The sequence below is a fragment of the Falco naumanni genome, chromosome 6, assembly GCF_017639655.2.
Source record: "Falco naumanni isolate bFalNau1 chromosome 6, bFalNau1.pat, whole genome shotgun sequence".
Taxonomy (NCBI): Eukaryota; Metazoa; Chordata; class Aves; order Falconiformes; family Falconidae; genus Falco; species Falco naumanni.
In genome coordinates, this window is record NC_054059.1 from 10,283,610 (window position 1) to 10,300,101 (window position 16,492).

General features: G+C 38.5%; 1 protein-coding gene across 1 annotated transcript in view; it reads right to left on the reverse strand.

Moving 5' to 3' along the window:
- Nucleotides 1-16,492, reverse strand: part of MYO6 (myosin VI) — a 118,197-nt gene that overhangs the window by 82,492 nt on the left and 19,213 nt on the right. Inside the window, exon 2 of the mRNA XM_040598171.1 lies at nt 2,982-3,120. Within this exon, the coding sequence (XP_040454105.1) occupies nt 2,982-3,098 (117 nt within the window). The 5' untranslated portion in view covers nt 3,099-3,120. The remainder of the gene's footprint in view (nt 1-2,981; nt 3,121-16,492) is intronic.

Sequence of the window (16,492 nt, forward strand, 5' to 3'; positions counted from 1 at the left end):
GGCGATCTTAAGTATTATCCCAGAAACTAGAAGAGTGAAAAAAGATATCTTTCCATTCAAACAGGATCTTCTTTCTACCATGTAATGCAATATGTGTAACCATGCCTCCCTTTATACCTTCCAGATACAGTCAGGAGACATCCCTACTCTCAACTCACAAACCAACCTAACGTACAGTGCATAAGACAAACAAGAATATGTCTCATCTGTGCAAACGAGCTCTACTTTACTGAAAAAAAAAACCTAAAAAACCAAACAACTCTTAGCTTGAAACACTGAACTTCAGCCATTTTGATTCTTAGTTGCAAAGTACATTTATTCATTTATACTTAGCCCAGAAAAAAAAAAGCCACCAGACTGCTAGTGCAGCCCCCTGCCCCCCACCAAATCCAGAGCCCATTCTCAGGGCAGCGCTCCAGCCCTAGATGGGACCATGCTTATTAGCAAACCACTCTCCAGTTTCTGTTTCCTTTCTAGCCCTGGCATTTATCAGCCTTGCAAGCCAATGATCTAGTTTTCCAGGAGCAGCTCCCAACGCACGCATCCTCCGTTCTGATAACACACTCCTGCGGCTTGGATGACTCTTCTCTGTACAGGGTAGGCTGAGTGAGATTCCCACCTCTCTCTGGACACCCAGCCTCTGCACAGAAATGTATATGCTGCTGTTAACTCTGTATGGGCTGTGGTACCCAAAACTGCTACTGCTGGTTTGTATGTACATCAGTGTGCTGGCCAACTACCTTCACCCAGTTTGGACTGGGTAGCTGGGTTTCAAAATACAAAGCAATCCACGTGGCCTCGGGTCCTGCCTCCTCCTGCCACTGCTTGCTGCTGTCCTGAAAACTTTCCACTTCTCCATTTTTAAGGGGGATCCGTTCTCTGACCTCATTTGCTGTGTCATGCACAGCTTGGCAGGCAGAGCCTAGAGGGTGCCACTCTGAAACACCAGAGCTAGCTATGGGTGGGGAAGGGAGGGAAGATTTTAAAGACAACATGAAACTGCTTCCTTGCAGCATTTATTGCAGTTATTAACAACATATTTTAATTAACGTTTAAGTCATCTAAAAGGCAATAATCAAACGTATGTATACACATTTCCTTTCCAGCCTGTGATCTCTGGTGAGCCACCAGCACCTACAGAAAATACATATGACATGTTAATGACCCAGATTAAATAATAATAATAAATTACACTGCCCAGATATGTTTACAAGATCAGGTTACTCTTCTCCTACCTGTAATTATCATGGGCAACTCTGGAGCTGCTAGATCACTCCTTACTGAAGAGCACTTTTGAACTATCATTTCAATAAACAAAGTTGATGATAATGGGTACTAATCCTGACTTCTTCAAATTAAGTACTAAATTAAAAACTAAGCACACAAGAACTGAGTCTTCTTAAAAAGACAAAAAGCAATGAGAAACATTTCACTATAAAAAGAAATCAATGTCACCTTGAAAAGACTGAGAAGGTAATCAAGAAAATGGCTTACTCTACCCCTATTAATATAAAGAAGCTTGATAATTAGAATTATAGGACCATAATCTCTACAGCACTTAAGCTGTTAAATGTTTGTTCCCTTAGATAAGTGAACATTAGGCCCTTAATTGTTCTGCGTAATATAAGAAAACAGCCAACAGCAGAATAACAAACTTTCTAGACAAAAGAGATTGTTATGAAGCAAAGTATTTGTATTTTAGGATCATTTTTTGTTTTCACAAAAAGAAAATAAAAAATTACATATGCTCCCTGAAAGGAACGTATGTTAGAAATAAATAGCAACTCTGGCATCTCCTTATTGTCTGCTTCTGTTTCAATATATAGACTTTTGCTCTTTATCTCACCAGAAACCTTTGGAGATATAAACAGGGAAAAAAATAATTTCAGTCAATAAAAAACTCCTTAGCCATAGCTTTGGAATATTTAATATTCTTGTCCGAATAATTATGCTCTCCCTCAAACTGAGGAATGCATACTACTACTACTAAACCTACAGACTGTATCTCTCACACACAAAAATCAGATGTTACACTTGCTTTATAGTTCTAATGAAAGCAGAATCAATTTCCTCTCCAAGACGTAGAAAAAAGAAAGCCTATAAACATTCCCCCAAAAGGAAGGGCTGCTGCATAACCTTTTGACCTTTGACAAAGCATTCTCTACTACTGCTGATGTGAAAAAAGTTACAAAAAACATTTTTTTCTTTTCCATACCTGAAGACAGAGAAAGGACAAAATTGTTAGGAAGAGTACATATCACATAGTCACTTTTAAAACAGCTAGCAAAAACCAGGATGCTGACCATCTAAATTAGAATAATTGGTAGACACAAGGTGCTGCCCATAAAACCTGACATTTAATTACAACATACTGAATCTGAAGGTGTGTCATGATAAATGAAGCACTTGGAACACACTAACTAGGATAAATGTAACTTTGAAGCCCTAATTCATTTTGCCCTTAATTTGATGTAGTAATTCCATAGGACATTTGTTTGACATCCTGTTACTTCTCCAGATACGTGAGGTAAAAGGATTCATCTCTCAGCCTTCAACAATCTCACAGTAAGGTGGTCTAATCTACGCCAGAGCCTAGCACACCCCTGTAGGACAACTCTCTATGCGTGTAAGGGAAAAGAGAGAAACTAATCTCAACAGTGTATTCTCAATCGGTCTCTAATTTAGAAAAAGAAAATATACAGTACTGAATCAAACTGCTACAGAGATTCAATCCTCCTCTTTCACAAGCAGGTACTCAAGACACATGCAGGCAACTGACAGAAATCATGCACTTCTTATCAATGGGACGTTTCATTTGCAATGTAAGCTAAAGTTAAACGAAGATTCTTAGCCAAACTTCAATAGAAAATTGATTTTCTACTCCTTCAAACTGCATGTAATTGTAGATATTGGCAAAGAAATGACCTACAGGTAAAACGCGTTTTGTAAGGTTTTTCTCTGTCCCTTTCTAAGACACTCACCTTGCCTTTTTGATTCAAAGGTTCAATAGTTAGGTTGTCAGTTCCAATGTCCACAATCATCCCCATCTGAAACCCATCAGTTGGGTGTGGAGCCCAAACAGGCTTCCCGTCCTCCATTGTGGGACCTATCCAGTATTTCCTGTAAGAAAAAAAAATAAACAAAAACAATCTGTATATAAATTTAGTAAGCTATCAGGATTCACTATACAGGCCTTAGTTTGTTATGTTTATTCCTATTATTTGGTGTGGAAGGAGCCAGTCTGCAGACAGGAGCCAGCCTGTCAGGACAAGATTTTTCCAGCCTTTTTTTTTAATCTGCAGTGCTTTGCTTACAGAGGACACCCTCAGACTTGAGTATGGAGAAGATTCAAGAACAGATCAGTTTGGGCAGGGGGGGCGGGGGGTGTCCACAGACCGGTCCCTATAGCTCTTTGCCCTATTTCCCTAACTTACAAACCAAGACGGGTCTCTTTCACAATCAAATTAGAAGTACAAGACAGATTCAAAGTTAAGACTATAGTATGAGTGCATATATACACATCTGTATACGCACATATGGACACACACACACGTATATATACTTGCATGCAGTGGATCATATGACTAATGGATACCTGTCTGTACCTGATTTGGTGTGCAAATACTTGAATTTCTGTCATGGGCATATGTCAAGGCACGCAAGCAGAAATCCAGTCTCTTGCCATTTGAGATGAATGAACATGCTCACTCTTTCCACATGGTTGGGCATATGGCTTTTAAATAATCTGTAAATATATTCAGTCACAATTGATTTACTATACTATAACCCTTTGAAAGACTGGCCTCTGATACTGTAAACATTACAACTCTGCCTCTTAAGGAACACCAACCTTACTTTCTACAAAAATACAACACAAAAATTGTTTCAGAAGAATCTACAGTGTACAAGTGAAATAGATGCAAAGGCCAAGGCACTCAAACCTTGGGCTCCTCAAGTTATGCAGCTAAATAGACTCCCAATTAAAAGGAGCATTTGATTGTATGCAATGCTTGTTGAGTTAACCAGGAAAGTTGCCAGGACTGGCACACTCTGAATGGCTAATGGTGCCATTTTAAACACAGTGAATTAGGTGGGCTTTCTTAAAAAAAAAAAAAAAAAAAAAAAAAAAAAAACCACACAACCAACACCCAAAACCCCCAACCAAAATGAAAACAAAAACAAACAAAAAAACCCCTACAACTTTATAGTCCTTACCATGACGAGAATAGTCTCCACACTGCCTGAAAGGCTCACTTCTCCTGGCTGTTTCTTACTCCCCTCCAAAACTCATTCACATACTAAACAGACATATTTTAGTGATTCCAAAATTTCTAAAAATTATCTCATAACACCAAGGCATAACTTGCCTCTCTCAGCATGAACAAAATGAGCATGCCAAGCAGCAAAGAAAACACAGGCAGCAAACTCCACAAGTCTGTAAAGAAACTTGCCCCGCATTTTTCTTTTCCCACATCTGAAGGATGCAGAAGGAACTCCAAAATATCTCACAACCAGTGAAGGCTGCAGACCCCTTTGCCATAAGCAGTGGAAAAGAAATAGCATCATCAGTTCACTAAGTTGTACAACCACAAGCGGAAAAGGACACTCTTGTCCCACAGAGGATCTGTCACAACATGCTGCACATAACCTGCTTTTTGCTGCCTCCAAGGACTTCAAAAAGGTTTGAAGAGAAGAAAAAGGCTTGCCATGGCTGTTTGGAGAATGCTGCTGGTCTTAGCATCTTACTTGTCAAGGAAGAAAACACTTTGCTTTTAACTTTGATGAGAAATAATAGAAGATATAAAGTAATTCTAAAGTAAAGAATCAGAATGCAAAAGTCAAATATTTTTTAAATGAAGCACTGTTCTGAAGCCACTTTGAAAAAACTAGTCATAGAGTATTTAATTTAGTGTTAATGTGTCGTTTTGTGTTTAAATTTACTCAGTTAATGAGATTTTTTTCCCCCTGAATGCAGTTCAGTATGCAAGAAGCTCAGTATGATTTCAACAAAGTTTTCTAATGTATTCTACTCAAGCAATTAATGCTATTTAAAACATTATATTCAATATGGGAAAACTTGTTTTATCTTTCCCCCATGAGGCATACTAACTTCTTTTAACTACTCATAGAAAGTTCATGTTCTAAAACCTCAAGTGATACATTCACTTTTATTGACTTAAAATCTTTTGCCACTTCCCATGAACTCTACAGAACACTATCATCTTCATTACGTGTTGCCATCATCACATGATAAATCCTGTGAAGCAACGTCTGTGTTCACTCACAATTGGCTGTTGGCCATTTTTTCTTTGCTTTGGGAGACTGTAAATCAGATCTAGTATACAACAGTTTTATGGATTATTTTTTATTATTATTCTTTTTTTCAGCCAGACCTGACCTCTGAGTACAACTGCCACCATGGGCATAGTTGCTGAACAGCTGAGTTTATTTCTGGATATAACCAGCCTTTCGTTTCTTCACAAGCCTATCATTTGCTTTTAAAATGCTAGTTCAAATTAGCACTTGAGTGGTATGCCACACAACCACTAAAAACAGGGCACTTTTTTACATCCCGAGTAGCATGGCCAGGGCTCCAGATTGTAACCATGCCGCACAAGAAATAAACCCTGAAATTACTGCCAAAATTTCTGCCAAAAGTTAGGATCCCAACCTCCCCAATTAGCACCTGGAGGCTTCTGCTTTGCTTACTTACATGGGCTTTTGCATTCTTGCATATTCTTAAGCCAACTTCATGATTTATTAATAAATTATGGTATTGGAGTGTTACAAGCTAAAAAAATCCTCTTGCAGGACAGAGCAGTGACTGAATTCAGCCAGCACCAGGAAATGCATAATTAAGAAAGATACCTGGGACTTTGCAAGCATCAAAGAAGCCACTGGGTGAAAGCATCTAAATACGAGTGTAGTAGTTATTCACAGGAAAATTACTTTTAATAAATACAGTCTTCTGCCTGAGAAGTGATACAAAACTAGTTGTAACATTTTGGTTTTGCCATCTCTGTCAGCTGGGGACTCTGACAGGCAGCACATTAAAACTGGATGCCAAAACCCGTCAGGTCATACCTGCTCTATTATCTACCCCTCCATCTGATGTATATGCCATTGCCCTTGAGACAGATTCATAAAGTCTACTCCTGAACAAGCTCTTGAATAGCCAGTTTCCAGTCCGGCATTTTAAGGTGAACAGAAAAGAAAACAAGAAAACAAGAGTTCAAAGTTCAACTACCTGATATAAGTCCTTTAGAAAAAGAACATGAAACTATGCTTTACTGATTAAAATGCACATATCACAGAATACAAACTGGGAAAAAATATAGATTTGGATGGAGACTTTCAAATCATATTGTCCCTATAAAAATACAGCCCCAGTCTGGTTACAGACCATTCATTAATAGCTATCAGTAGGAACAAACTTTTTTTTTCCCATGTGCATCCATCTAAATCAAATCTACATGAAATCAACTTCACTATGCTGTTGAAAGAGCACCATTTCTGGAAACTAAGAAAGCAAAAAGACTCATATCTAAGCTAAAAGCACTAAGGCAACAAATTTGAGAGCAACACCACCAAACACAAGAAGTCACACGAATGGCACTTCCAAACAAAGGAAGCCAGAATGAGCAATCTTCCACATTTGTATTTGTACATATGCACACAACATGTATTAAAGATTCTAAGTTGCTAGGTCATTTCAGTCTCCAAAACTAAGACTTTTTTGCAACGTGAAAGAGAGAATTAACAAAAGTTACGCTTATAACCAGGAAGCCAGCAGGCCTTTCTCTTTCTATAGTCAGTAAAAAAAAAAAAAAAAAGAGACCAGGAACCCTGTACTGGAGTTTGTCTCTCAGTTGAACAGGACAGGGACAGTAATAAAACAAGCGTCTGAAATGGGTAAACTTAATAGCTATTCCCTCAAATGTCAGATTTTATATATTCATAATTTGCAAGCAGTAATAGACCTTGCCTGAATTATCAGTAACAGCATTCAGCGCTAGCTAAACACTAGTAGCCAGCAGCTCAAAAAATTGCAAGGCAAAACTACACTGCACTCCCCTAACAACAGCAAGAAAAATACCAGCCAGTTCTTTAACTTTTTCTGCACCATTATTCCCTTTTTAGAGAATGTTTAATGATACTGTTTCTCAAAAAAATTATCTACATAACATACTGACCATATGAAACAACTAAGAATTCCTCAGTTGAAAGCTGGCACATTATCATCCCCCTTATGTTTACCTAAAGATTACTGATTTTAAAATAATGTAATACAACTACATTCTGATCCTGTAGAGTATTCAAAAGGAAATCAAACACTATCGTCTGATGAAAGAATCCCAGGAAGGCAAAATACAGTAATGCAATTTTAAACTTGTTTCCAGAGTCCAGAGGTAGGCATTTGCATGATCTGATCCTATTTACTATCCTATGAACAGTTTACTATACCAGGGCACTGTACCAATTGCTGAATTAACTAGTTCAAACAAGTGAAAAATTAAACTTCACTAAACAACTGACAATATCTCATTAGGTTGGTTAAATCCAAGGAAAATAGACTAGTCAGGATACACATAGTAGAAAATTATCACAGTAAAAGTAGAATTACTTAGGTTATTTTATATTAAAAAAAAACAACAACAACACTAGTACTTGTGTGCTTAAGAGCTGCTCAAAATTCTGCAAATTGCACCAGGCACATAAGAATGCTTTGGGAAAGGTCCTGTGAACACACAGACCAGAGGAAAACATTGATACATAGTGGTTACTTTACTGTCAGTCAAGTTATTTTTTCAACCCTATTTCACTGTTAATTGCAACTTCCACAAATGAAAGCTTAGGCAGCAGTCCGCACTCTACTGCAGGTGACGGTATTTCAAAGGAACTGCAGATAAAGTACCAAGTTGGGGGGGAGGTGGTGTGTGGGGGGATGTGGTGTTGAGCTAAATGCAACACAGTCGTAAGTGCATTGTTTCACTGAAATCAAACCCATTGAATTTTTATTCCTTATTTACTTTTTCAATTTACTATAAAACTTCTCCGCATTAACACATTCTAGTTTAGCCATACCGAACTGTAGGTTTTTTCATACCTACTTAACATCAGCAAGGCAACTGTGTCAAGCAGAGACTTCTGCCAAACCAGGACAGAAGAAAACAGGCTGGAATCCAGCACAGTACAAAGGCATATTCAAAAACAATTTGCCTTGAAAATGTGAATGCTGACTTGTTAATTGCCAATACACTTTGTAAATATATGCAAGTAAAGCAAAGAGTAATAGATCACACATCTGAGAATTACTAGATAGAAAAATCTTTTTAAGCTACATGCTATGACTGCTGGAGACAATTTGAGCCCAACAGCTGATGAAATTATTGTCACGGCATGCTCATTTTCTTACATATTTGCATCTATCAACATGTTTTTGATAGTGAGCAGCCAGAAACTGATTTCTATAGTACTTCTGTAAGAATCACTCTTTTGTATTTGGATTCACTTTATATTTAGCATTCACATAAGAAATACCTACTTTGCTGTTCTGTTTACTACTAAAAACGTTTGAGAAGACAAGCCAATCCCTCATGCTTAAAGCAAGGGAAAAGTCTTGTTTTATTTTATCCGTATTAAATGTGGAAATTGCCAAATAAAAGAAAAACAAAACCAAAAAACCAATGTTCTGGATCTTGGTAAGGCAAGCCTGCAATGCTTCACATCATTTCTCAAACACCTTCACCTGGAACATCCATGCTCCTGGAAGACCAAATTTTAAGGAGCAGAAGAGGAGCTGTGGTAGAGACAGGATCAGCAGAAGACCTGTATAGCTTACTCTAAACCATCCCACCTTCCTGTGTCTTAATTAGTCAAGCTAATTCACCCCAGCTACACTCCTGGCTTTGCTCCCTGCTCCTGCCTCTTCTCCTCCAGGCCACCTTGAAAAATACTGATGCAGGGCAGATGGTCTGAGTAAGAACAAGTACTTTGAAAAAAACACACAACTACTTTGGAAATTTTTAAATGGCTGTCCCATTCACATAAACTCCTAAAAAGAATCATTTTTTTTTAATCAATTAATGGTAAGAAATTGCCTTCACAGCAACTGAATGTTTATCACCATTCTGAAAATGGGGTGTTACATGCATTGTGCTGCATGCAAGAACTCTTTCTGTTTTGAAATGTTTGTTTCATGCCTTTTCAAATGCATCACGTTTAATCAATTATAACTTCTGTATCTACATGCACTTCTCACATAACAAAAATTTAGCCCATTAAGAAAGCATGAGATCGTAAGAGCATGTTTGGGAACCATATAAAAATGTTAACAGTAGTTCCAGCTTCAAGAATTTCAAATCTACCAAAAAGCAACATCTCACCTTTACTAAGACAAACCAAAACCACTAGCTGCAAAAACCGCAATGGAAAGTTTTTCCAGCTGCCAACAACACGGGTTGCAGGAGCAAGTGTTTCTGGGCGAACCTTTCCAGAGGACTGTGCCCAACTGGGGTTTCTGGAAATGCATCTGCCTAACCAGACCCCAGGAGCACCGAAGATCTTTGTGGCACCTGATGTAAGACGTGAACTGTGCCCTCTGTCAAATTGTGACTTAAGCAGTAACACCCCACTGCAGCAACAGTTCAAAATAAGAGCAAAAGAAACAAACAAAATCCCTCAGTATCATGAAAGCTAGGCTGAAAAAGCTCTTATTCGCAGCAATGTAGTTCTAGTTAACTTCGCAACAACATTCCAGCTAGTTTTAAAATTCTGTTGAACTTTACTGGCCCATATTTGTCCAATTCCAACTGCCATTATACAAGACTGAGATGAATTTTGTACAACTTGTAGCTTGTAAAACTAACCACAGAGGTTGTGGTCTTTGGACTACGACATTGGGAAGTTAAACTCGATTCATATTAAGATCAATGAGGTCTGATGGTTTCCTCTGTGATTCCTGCTCTTCTGCCAGCTTTTTAAAGCTACTGCTCTCGCAAGAACATTGTGCCTACTAACAAAATAGAGATGTTTCTGTCCCAGTTCTTGTTAATTAAAATACCCTGAGTGGGGCTTCCTGACAAACAAAGGAATACATTTGCCAAGAGGATCTGCACAAGCATTTTCAACCAACAGCAATACCTAAGCCAGTAAGAGCAACAAGCAGAAAGAGGAAAAGTAGCAAAACCCAAAACACGTCAAATTCAGCAAGACAAAAAAACAAACAAAAAACACACCCACAAACCAACCAACCAACCGAAGTTAAAATTAAAGAACGAACTCCTCAGATATGGTCTGGACACTACTTCAGAAGCATTACAAAACAGAAATGAGGACCAGAAAAAACAGAAGAAAACCAATATGGCTAAGAGAGAGAGCTTGAAAGAGGTTGTTCAAAGCAACTTAACTCTTTCAGACTGTGCAACTCAGCCCTAGTGAAACCAGCAGGCTGTGAGAGGGGAAGAAAGGAAGCACAAGGCAGAACTTGGCAAGCAGATAAAGGCATCAAAGCAAAATCAAAGGCATCTCATGATAAAGAACACATAGGAGCCGACAGACATGCTCTCTTGCAGATTTAGCTGGAGCAGATCAAGCTAAGAAGCTGAACTCTGGAGTTAACTACCCCTATAGCTGAGAGACCGCGCCGTGTGACCACCGGTCAGGCACACTAGTTTAAACCATATTCAGTGAACAGCCTCAACAAGGGCAGGTAACTTCAAACTCCTTCAGCTAGCACTTTAACAGTGTATTTGTTTACACCCTCGCGTGCCACCTTTTCCAAGTATAAACATCAGAAAGAACAAATACTTCCTGAAGGCTGAGGATGACTCTCTCTAAGCTAACTTTAAGAAGTTTAAATTCTCCTCCAGTTATGTCATTTCCCAGTCTTCCACACCCATTCATCTTCTGCATCTCATACTCTCCTACTGTCAAATTAAGTGCCCTGTATCCCCACCCAATGCACCCTGCTGCCAAGCTATTGCTCATCTTCAGGTGACCTGTTATAAGAACTGATGTGTTTATTCTCTTTTAAGACTATTCACCTATCAGTTTCTCTTTGAGCTCTGTGCAGAAGATAAAACAAAAGCTACTAATCGGCCTCGAGTCTGCCAAACAGAAGGGATCTCAGCTCCAGTACAAAAAGTAGAAAATCAGATTACATAAGTGAAAAAACCATAGTAAGCTAAGAAAGCCCTTCCTTTCATTCTCAAATATTGAAAGGAAATGCTATCACTTACCATAAATACTGGTTTGGTATGCAGATATCTGGTCCCTAGCTTCCAGTGACCTGAATTGCAGATTTGAATCAGAATGATCTGAATTGCAGAAGCTGCACATTACGATAAGTAATCAGGACCCTAGAATTTTAATCCTCTGTAGACCATCACAAATGTTGGCTAGAAGGACATCTTGGTATAACCAGACCGTACCAGTTAAAGCAAGCATATATTGTATTTTACATCAGCTTTTTCCAAGCTGATTCAGGAACAGGCTAAGGTAGACTGAATCCCAGTAATTTATTCTAACTTATATGATTGCAGATAAACTCAAGAAAGTTCATCCACTCACAAGAAAATAAGAGGCATATTCCTAAGCACCAATTTAAGAAAAGGAAAAAATGAAAAACACAAACAAACAAACCCTGCTTGTGAGTGTTTTTGAATTTTTTGGAATTCACCAGCAATTCAAGAACTCTCCATAACTTAATCAATTTTTCAGAAAAACAGTGGAAGAAGAAAGCCTACACTAACTAGTGACAATACCATTAATTTTGTACTTTTAGATGAGTCATGCTTAGCCCCTGAATTTCAGGCAACCCTGCAATTCCAACAGATAAAATCCAGAGCTGAATTGTAACCTTAAGCCTATCTGTAACTTCTTCTCACCAGCTGCACTTGTGAATGATTTAGAAATACTCTGGGAACTCCCAGGGGCGACCAACACACAACTCCGGCCACTATCCCTGAACCCATTTGTCTTGTTGAGTTGTGAACTTCAGCTATGTAACCCTCACTGCAGGGTAATAAAGCAAAACTAAATACGTGAGTAAATACAGAGGTAAGCAAGAAAGCTACCTGCACTGACTTTTATCAATTTGATAAATACATATGTGTATAAATAACAGAACAGAGACATGCATTTGCCTGATAATTTGTTTTTAAAGTCCAGCAATAAGAAAGCATCAGCCAGCATCACTTCCAAGTATATATCAGAGTGAAAATGGAACTGGTATTTTAGAAAAGAAAGAATACATACTCAGCCAGGATCCAATCAAATCAAATAAACTAAGCACTGCAGATAGCAGCATCAAAGGCTGCTGGAGGGTCTGCAGGAAACCTCAGATGCCTGACCTCAGACAACTGCAGAGAGGCTATACTGGAAAAAAATACAGTTCTATTTTCTGCCTTACTACCAGAAAAACAAACAGCAAGTAAATCAGAGGTTTCCAAACAGTACCAGCTTTGATTTGGCCACTTTATTAAAGGAGAAAATACTAGAAACTAATGACAATCAGCATCTGTAGATTAACCAGTATAATCCAGGAACTGTTTATTCCCATCCTTCTCTGTACAGAAACCATAATTCTTTCAGAGACAGAATTAGTTCCTAAAAACGCTTATATTATCAGTTTCAATCTCCTTTTTCATCTCTTCATATCTGCTTGTAGTTCTTAGGAAAAGTACAGGTGTAATTTATAGGCAATAGGCTGAAACACAGATGATCCTCTATAGATCAGTGAACTCAGGAGAAACTCCCCCCTTCAGAAACCAGTAACTAAAAAAGGAAGATTCTTGTCCAAGTCTACTCAATCTTGTAATCTAAAAAAAAAAAAACAAAAAAAAAAAAGGGACAAAAATCAAAACTCTATTGCCAAGTTCACAGATATCATTGATAAAGTAATTCTGAGGGAGGAGACTGAAAGCCTTCTCTTAATATAAAAGCTATTTAAGATAGTCTTAACAGCAAAGGACAAAAAAGCTACCCAGAGAAAGTAAAGTGACACAGAACATGTTTTGTCAGCAGATCCATCAGTTTTCTTGGAAAGACAAATTTGTTGAGCCCATTACTACGATGCAAGAAAATAGTAATTACACAGAAAAACAGTAATTGCAAAGAGATCATTTACACTATGTCAGTCTCAAAAAAAGATCTGGAATGTATGCTTTAAGAATAAAATCCACCTGAAATCCAGAAAAATGACCAGAGGGCTGGCACACCTCCGCTGTAAAGAAAGGCTGAGAGAGCTGCAGTCCATTCAGCCTAGAGAAGAGAAGGCTCTGGGGAGACCTTATTTCAGCCTTTCCATATATAAAGGGGGCTTGTAAGAAAGATGGAGACTTTCTACCAAGGCCTGTAGTAACAGGACAAGGGACAACAGTTTCAAACTGAAAAGGTAGATTTCGACAGGACATAAGAAATTCTTTATGAGGGTGGTGGGATACTGGCACAGGTTGCCCAGAGAGGTGGTAGATGCCCCATCCCTAGAAACATTCAAGGTCAGGTTGGATGGGGCTTTGACAACCTGATCTAGTGACAGTTGTCTCTGCCTATGGCAGCACAGTTGGAGTAGATGATATTTTAAAGGTCTCTTCCAAGCCAAACCATTCTGTGATTCTAAAATAACCTTTAATGCTCGTACTATTCCAGAAGTTTGTATTTTCATAGAAGGCAAAGCGCTTAGAGGCCAGGCATCTGGAAAGCAACAAATCAAGACAAAATCTGTTATCAGGACTGACAGGATCCCAGCAGCAGGGAAAACTGCAGACCATAGCATCATCCATGTTAGCCCCATCCTGACCACACCAAAGAATGGGAGAGCTGAGCTAAGACACTAGCTTGCTCCAAGGTCTGAGAAAGTCTTGGGCTTCCCTAAACCTTGGGACAGGGTCATGCAGATTATGGACTCTGGACCACAGCTAACCTTTGCTCAGATTTTGCCACAGTCTAAGACAAACATACTCCTGCCAGACGGGCTGTTCTTCCCACTGACTCGGTGTCTCAGGGAGCCACAATGTGACTGATGCAGCTCCCATAGCTCCGTACTTTTACGGACCATAAGTTATAAGAAATCTGGCTCAAGAACATCACGCTCACTTCTTGTTCAGAAAAGTTAGATCTAAAGCAGAAGACTGAGATTAAAGTCCAATTTTAAAACCTCAAATACATCAGCTGAACATTACTTCCCGTTCCTGCCATGTATAAAATATTATTTATTAATTAAACAGGAATGCTGCAAGAAAGTACATCCCTGCTCAGAAGGTTCTGTTAATGTCAACAGTTAATAAAAATTGCCAACCTGCATTACCAGAAAAATCATTATTCATTTTCTGTCCAAGTGTTACAAGACATATACAAGAGACCAAGCTTGGCCAAACCCATCTTTCAGAAGAAATCTGGGGTAGCTTTAAGGCTTTCAATAGCAAGTTTCACGGTGCAGGCACAGTCAAAGTGCTGTCTCTTCACATGCAAAAGAGCCATTCCTGAGGCTGGGAATTGTACTAAAGCCCAGCAAGCACAGGCACACGTGGTCTCAACAAATCTGACATGAAAGTAAACTGAAAATAACTCATGCAGAATCACGGTTACCAAGACCAACCCTTAAGCATAATTACAAATCCTCTACAGAAGCTCATGCAGCGGACAAACCACCACAGTCACATGCTAAGAACTGCCTATTTATTTTGGCAAGGAGGCCAGAAGTGGAATCAAGGGAAGCTTTTAGTCAGGTTGTAAATTCAGCCACAAAATGTGGGTCAGGTGTTTTTAAATTCAAAACTTCCTGAGCAATTACAACTGGAAAAAAAAAATTTCTGGGACCACGAGTACTGTCATGCTGCCACTGGGTACTTCCCGATTGGACTCAGCAGCTCAAAGATCAGAGCATTTAACCATGGCACTTGAGCCTTCATTTCAGACTATGCAAAATATTTTATACAAAGAGCATACCTCTTGCCACCAAGTCCTGCGCCCACTGGGAATTAGATCAACTGGAATAGTGTCAATCAATAGTGTCTAAGACCCATCCATCTGATGATAAACTGATGGCTAGACACTTTTAAGGGGGTGGATCTAAGACCAGAAGACAAAGTGAAGCTGGCTCTCTGCTAAATAAAAAGATACTGCAATTATCATGATGACTTTTTCATTTTCCTCCTTCAACTACATGAATATTTAGTTTCCATTTCATTTTCCTTTCTTTAAGAAATACCCCAGAATTTAACACTGCAGTGAGGCTAGTATTACATATTTCCATCTCTGGAACAAACAAAACAAAAGAAAACACCAATATTTTCAACTCTAAGTAACACACTGCTTCCATTCTGTTGCTTTTTAACCCTTCTTACAATGTTCTGAATTAAACTGCACACATTGTAGGGCAAAAGAAATTGAAGTATTACACTTTCAAAACCAAATATGTCTTACAGAAGTCCTGTATGGTCAATTTTAGATATTTCTGGTTTTGATCTTTTGTTTGGTGTGGTTTTTTTTACTAATTATAAATATTTGAATATCTATTATCTCAATAAAAGGCTAATTTCAGAAATGGAGAGCATATTACTTACAGACATTTTTTCAAGTCATTAGTTATCCTGACATAAATCTGGAAGGCAAGTTTTAAACTCAGTGGATACATCTATGTTAGCAAGTAACACAGTACAATCGGAGCAAATTTGTACAGTGAAACAGCAGTGCTGAGGGGCCAGTGCCCATACTACACACACTGTAAGGATTTTGCTAATTCCAGTCTGTACCAAGCATCGCTACTCTGATTCCCCCAGACTAACTATGAGTTCACTGCTGGAGAATATCAGGTATTTTTCTAAGGAGCATCTTCCGCTCTGGTTTCATCCAAATGGGATCCCGTTTGGTGCCTGGACCTGCAGTGCGGTAAGTGCAGACAACCAGGAGGTTCACCACAAGAGCAAGCTCCTGCGATGAACTAAAAGACACAACTCTACTCATTCTTCATCCAGCTGCTGATGGTTCCTGGCACATGAAAAGACAGAAATTGTAGACTGCTGCTCTAACATAGTCATAGGCCAGGTTAGGGCCCTTTTTCCCCTTTTTTTATCTGCACTTGATCTTCAACTTCATCACCATTTTAATCTAAGCTTCATTCTTTAATACTCAGCATTACTGATCATATAATATATAGCTACCAATCACACAGCATTGCTTAACCAGCAAAAAAAAGGCCTTAAAACAATGCAAAGATGGTTTCTCATAATTTTTTATTTTTTGAATAAACAAACTAAATTATTCTTTTCTCTTTCTTCCCCAAGGACAGACTATTGCTATTACAACATAAAAATCTTACCTTAGAGCTCCAAATTTCAATACTTTGAACACATGCTTCTTTTAAAAAAGAGAGTTCAAACATCAGCCAAACCTAGTTTCTCCCTTCAGAGCTTATATAATTATAGTGATCTTGCTCACTAAAAACAAAGCATGATTAAAATTATCTTTCGTTCCCTCTAAATTGTCCCAA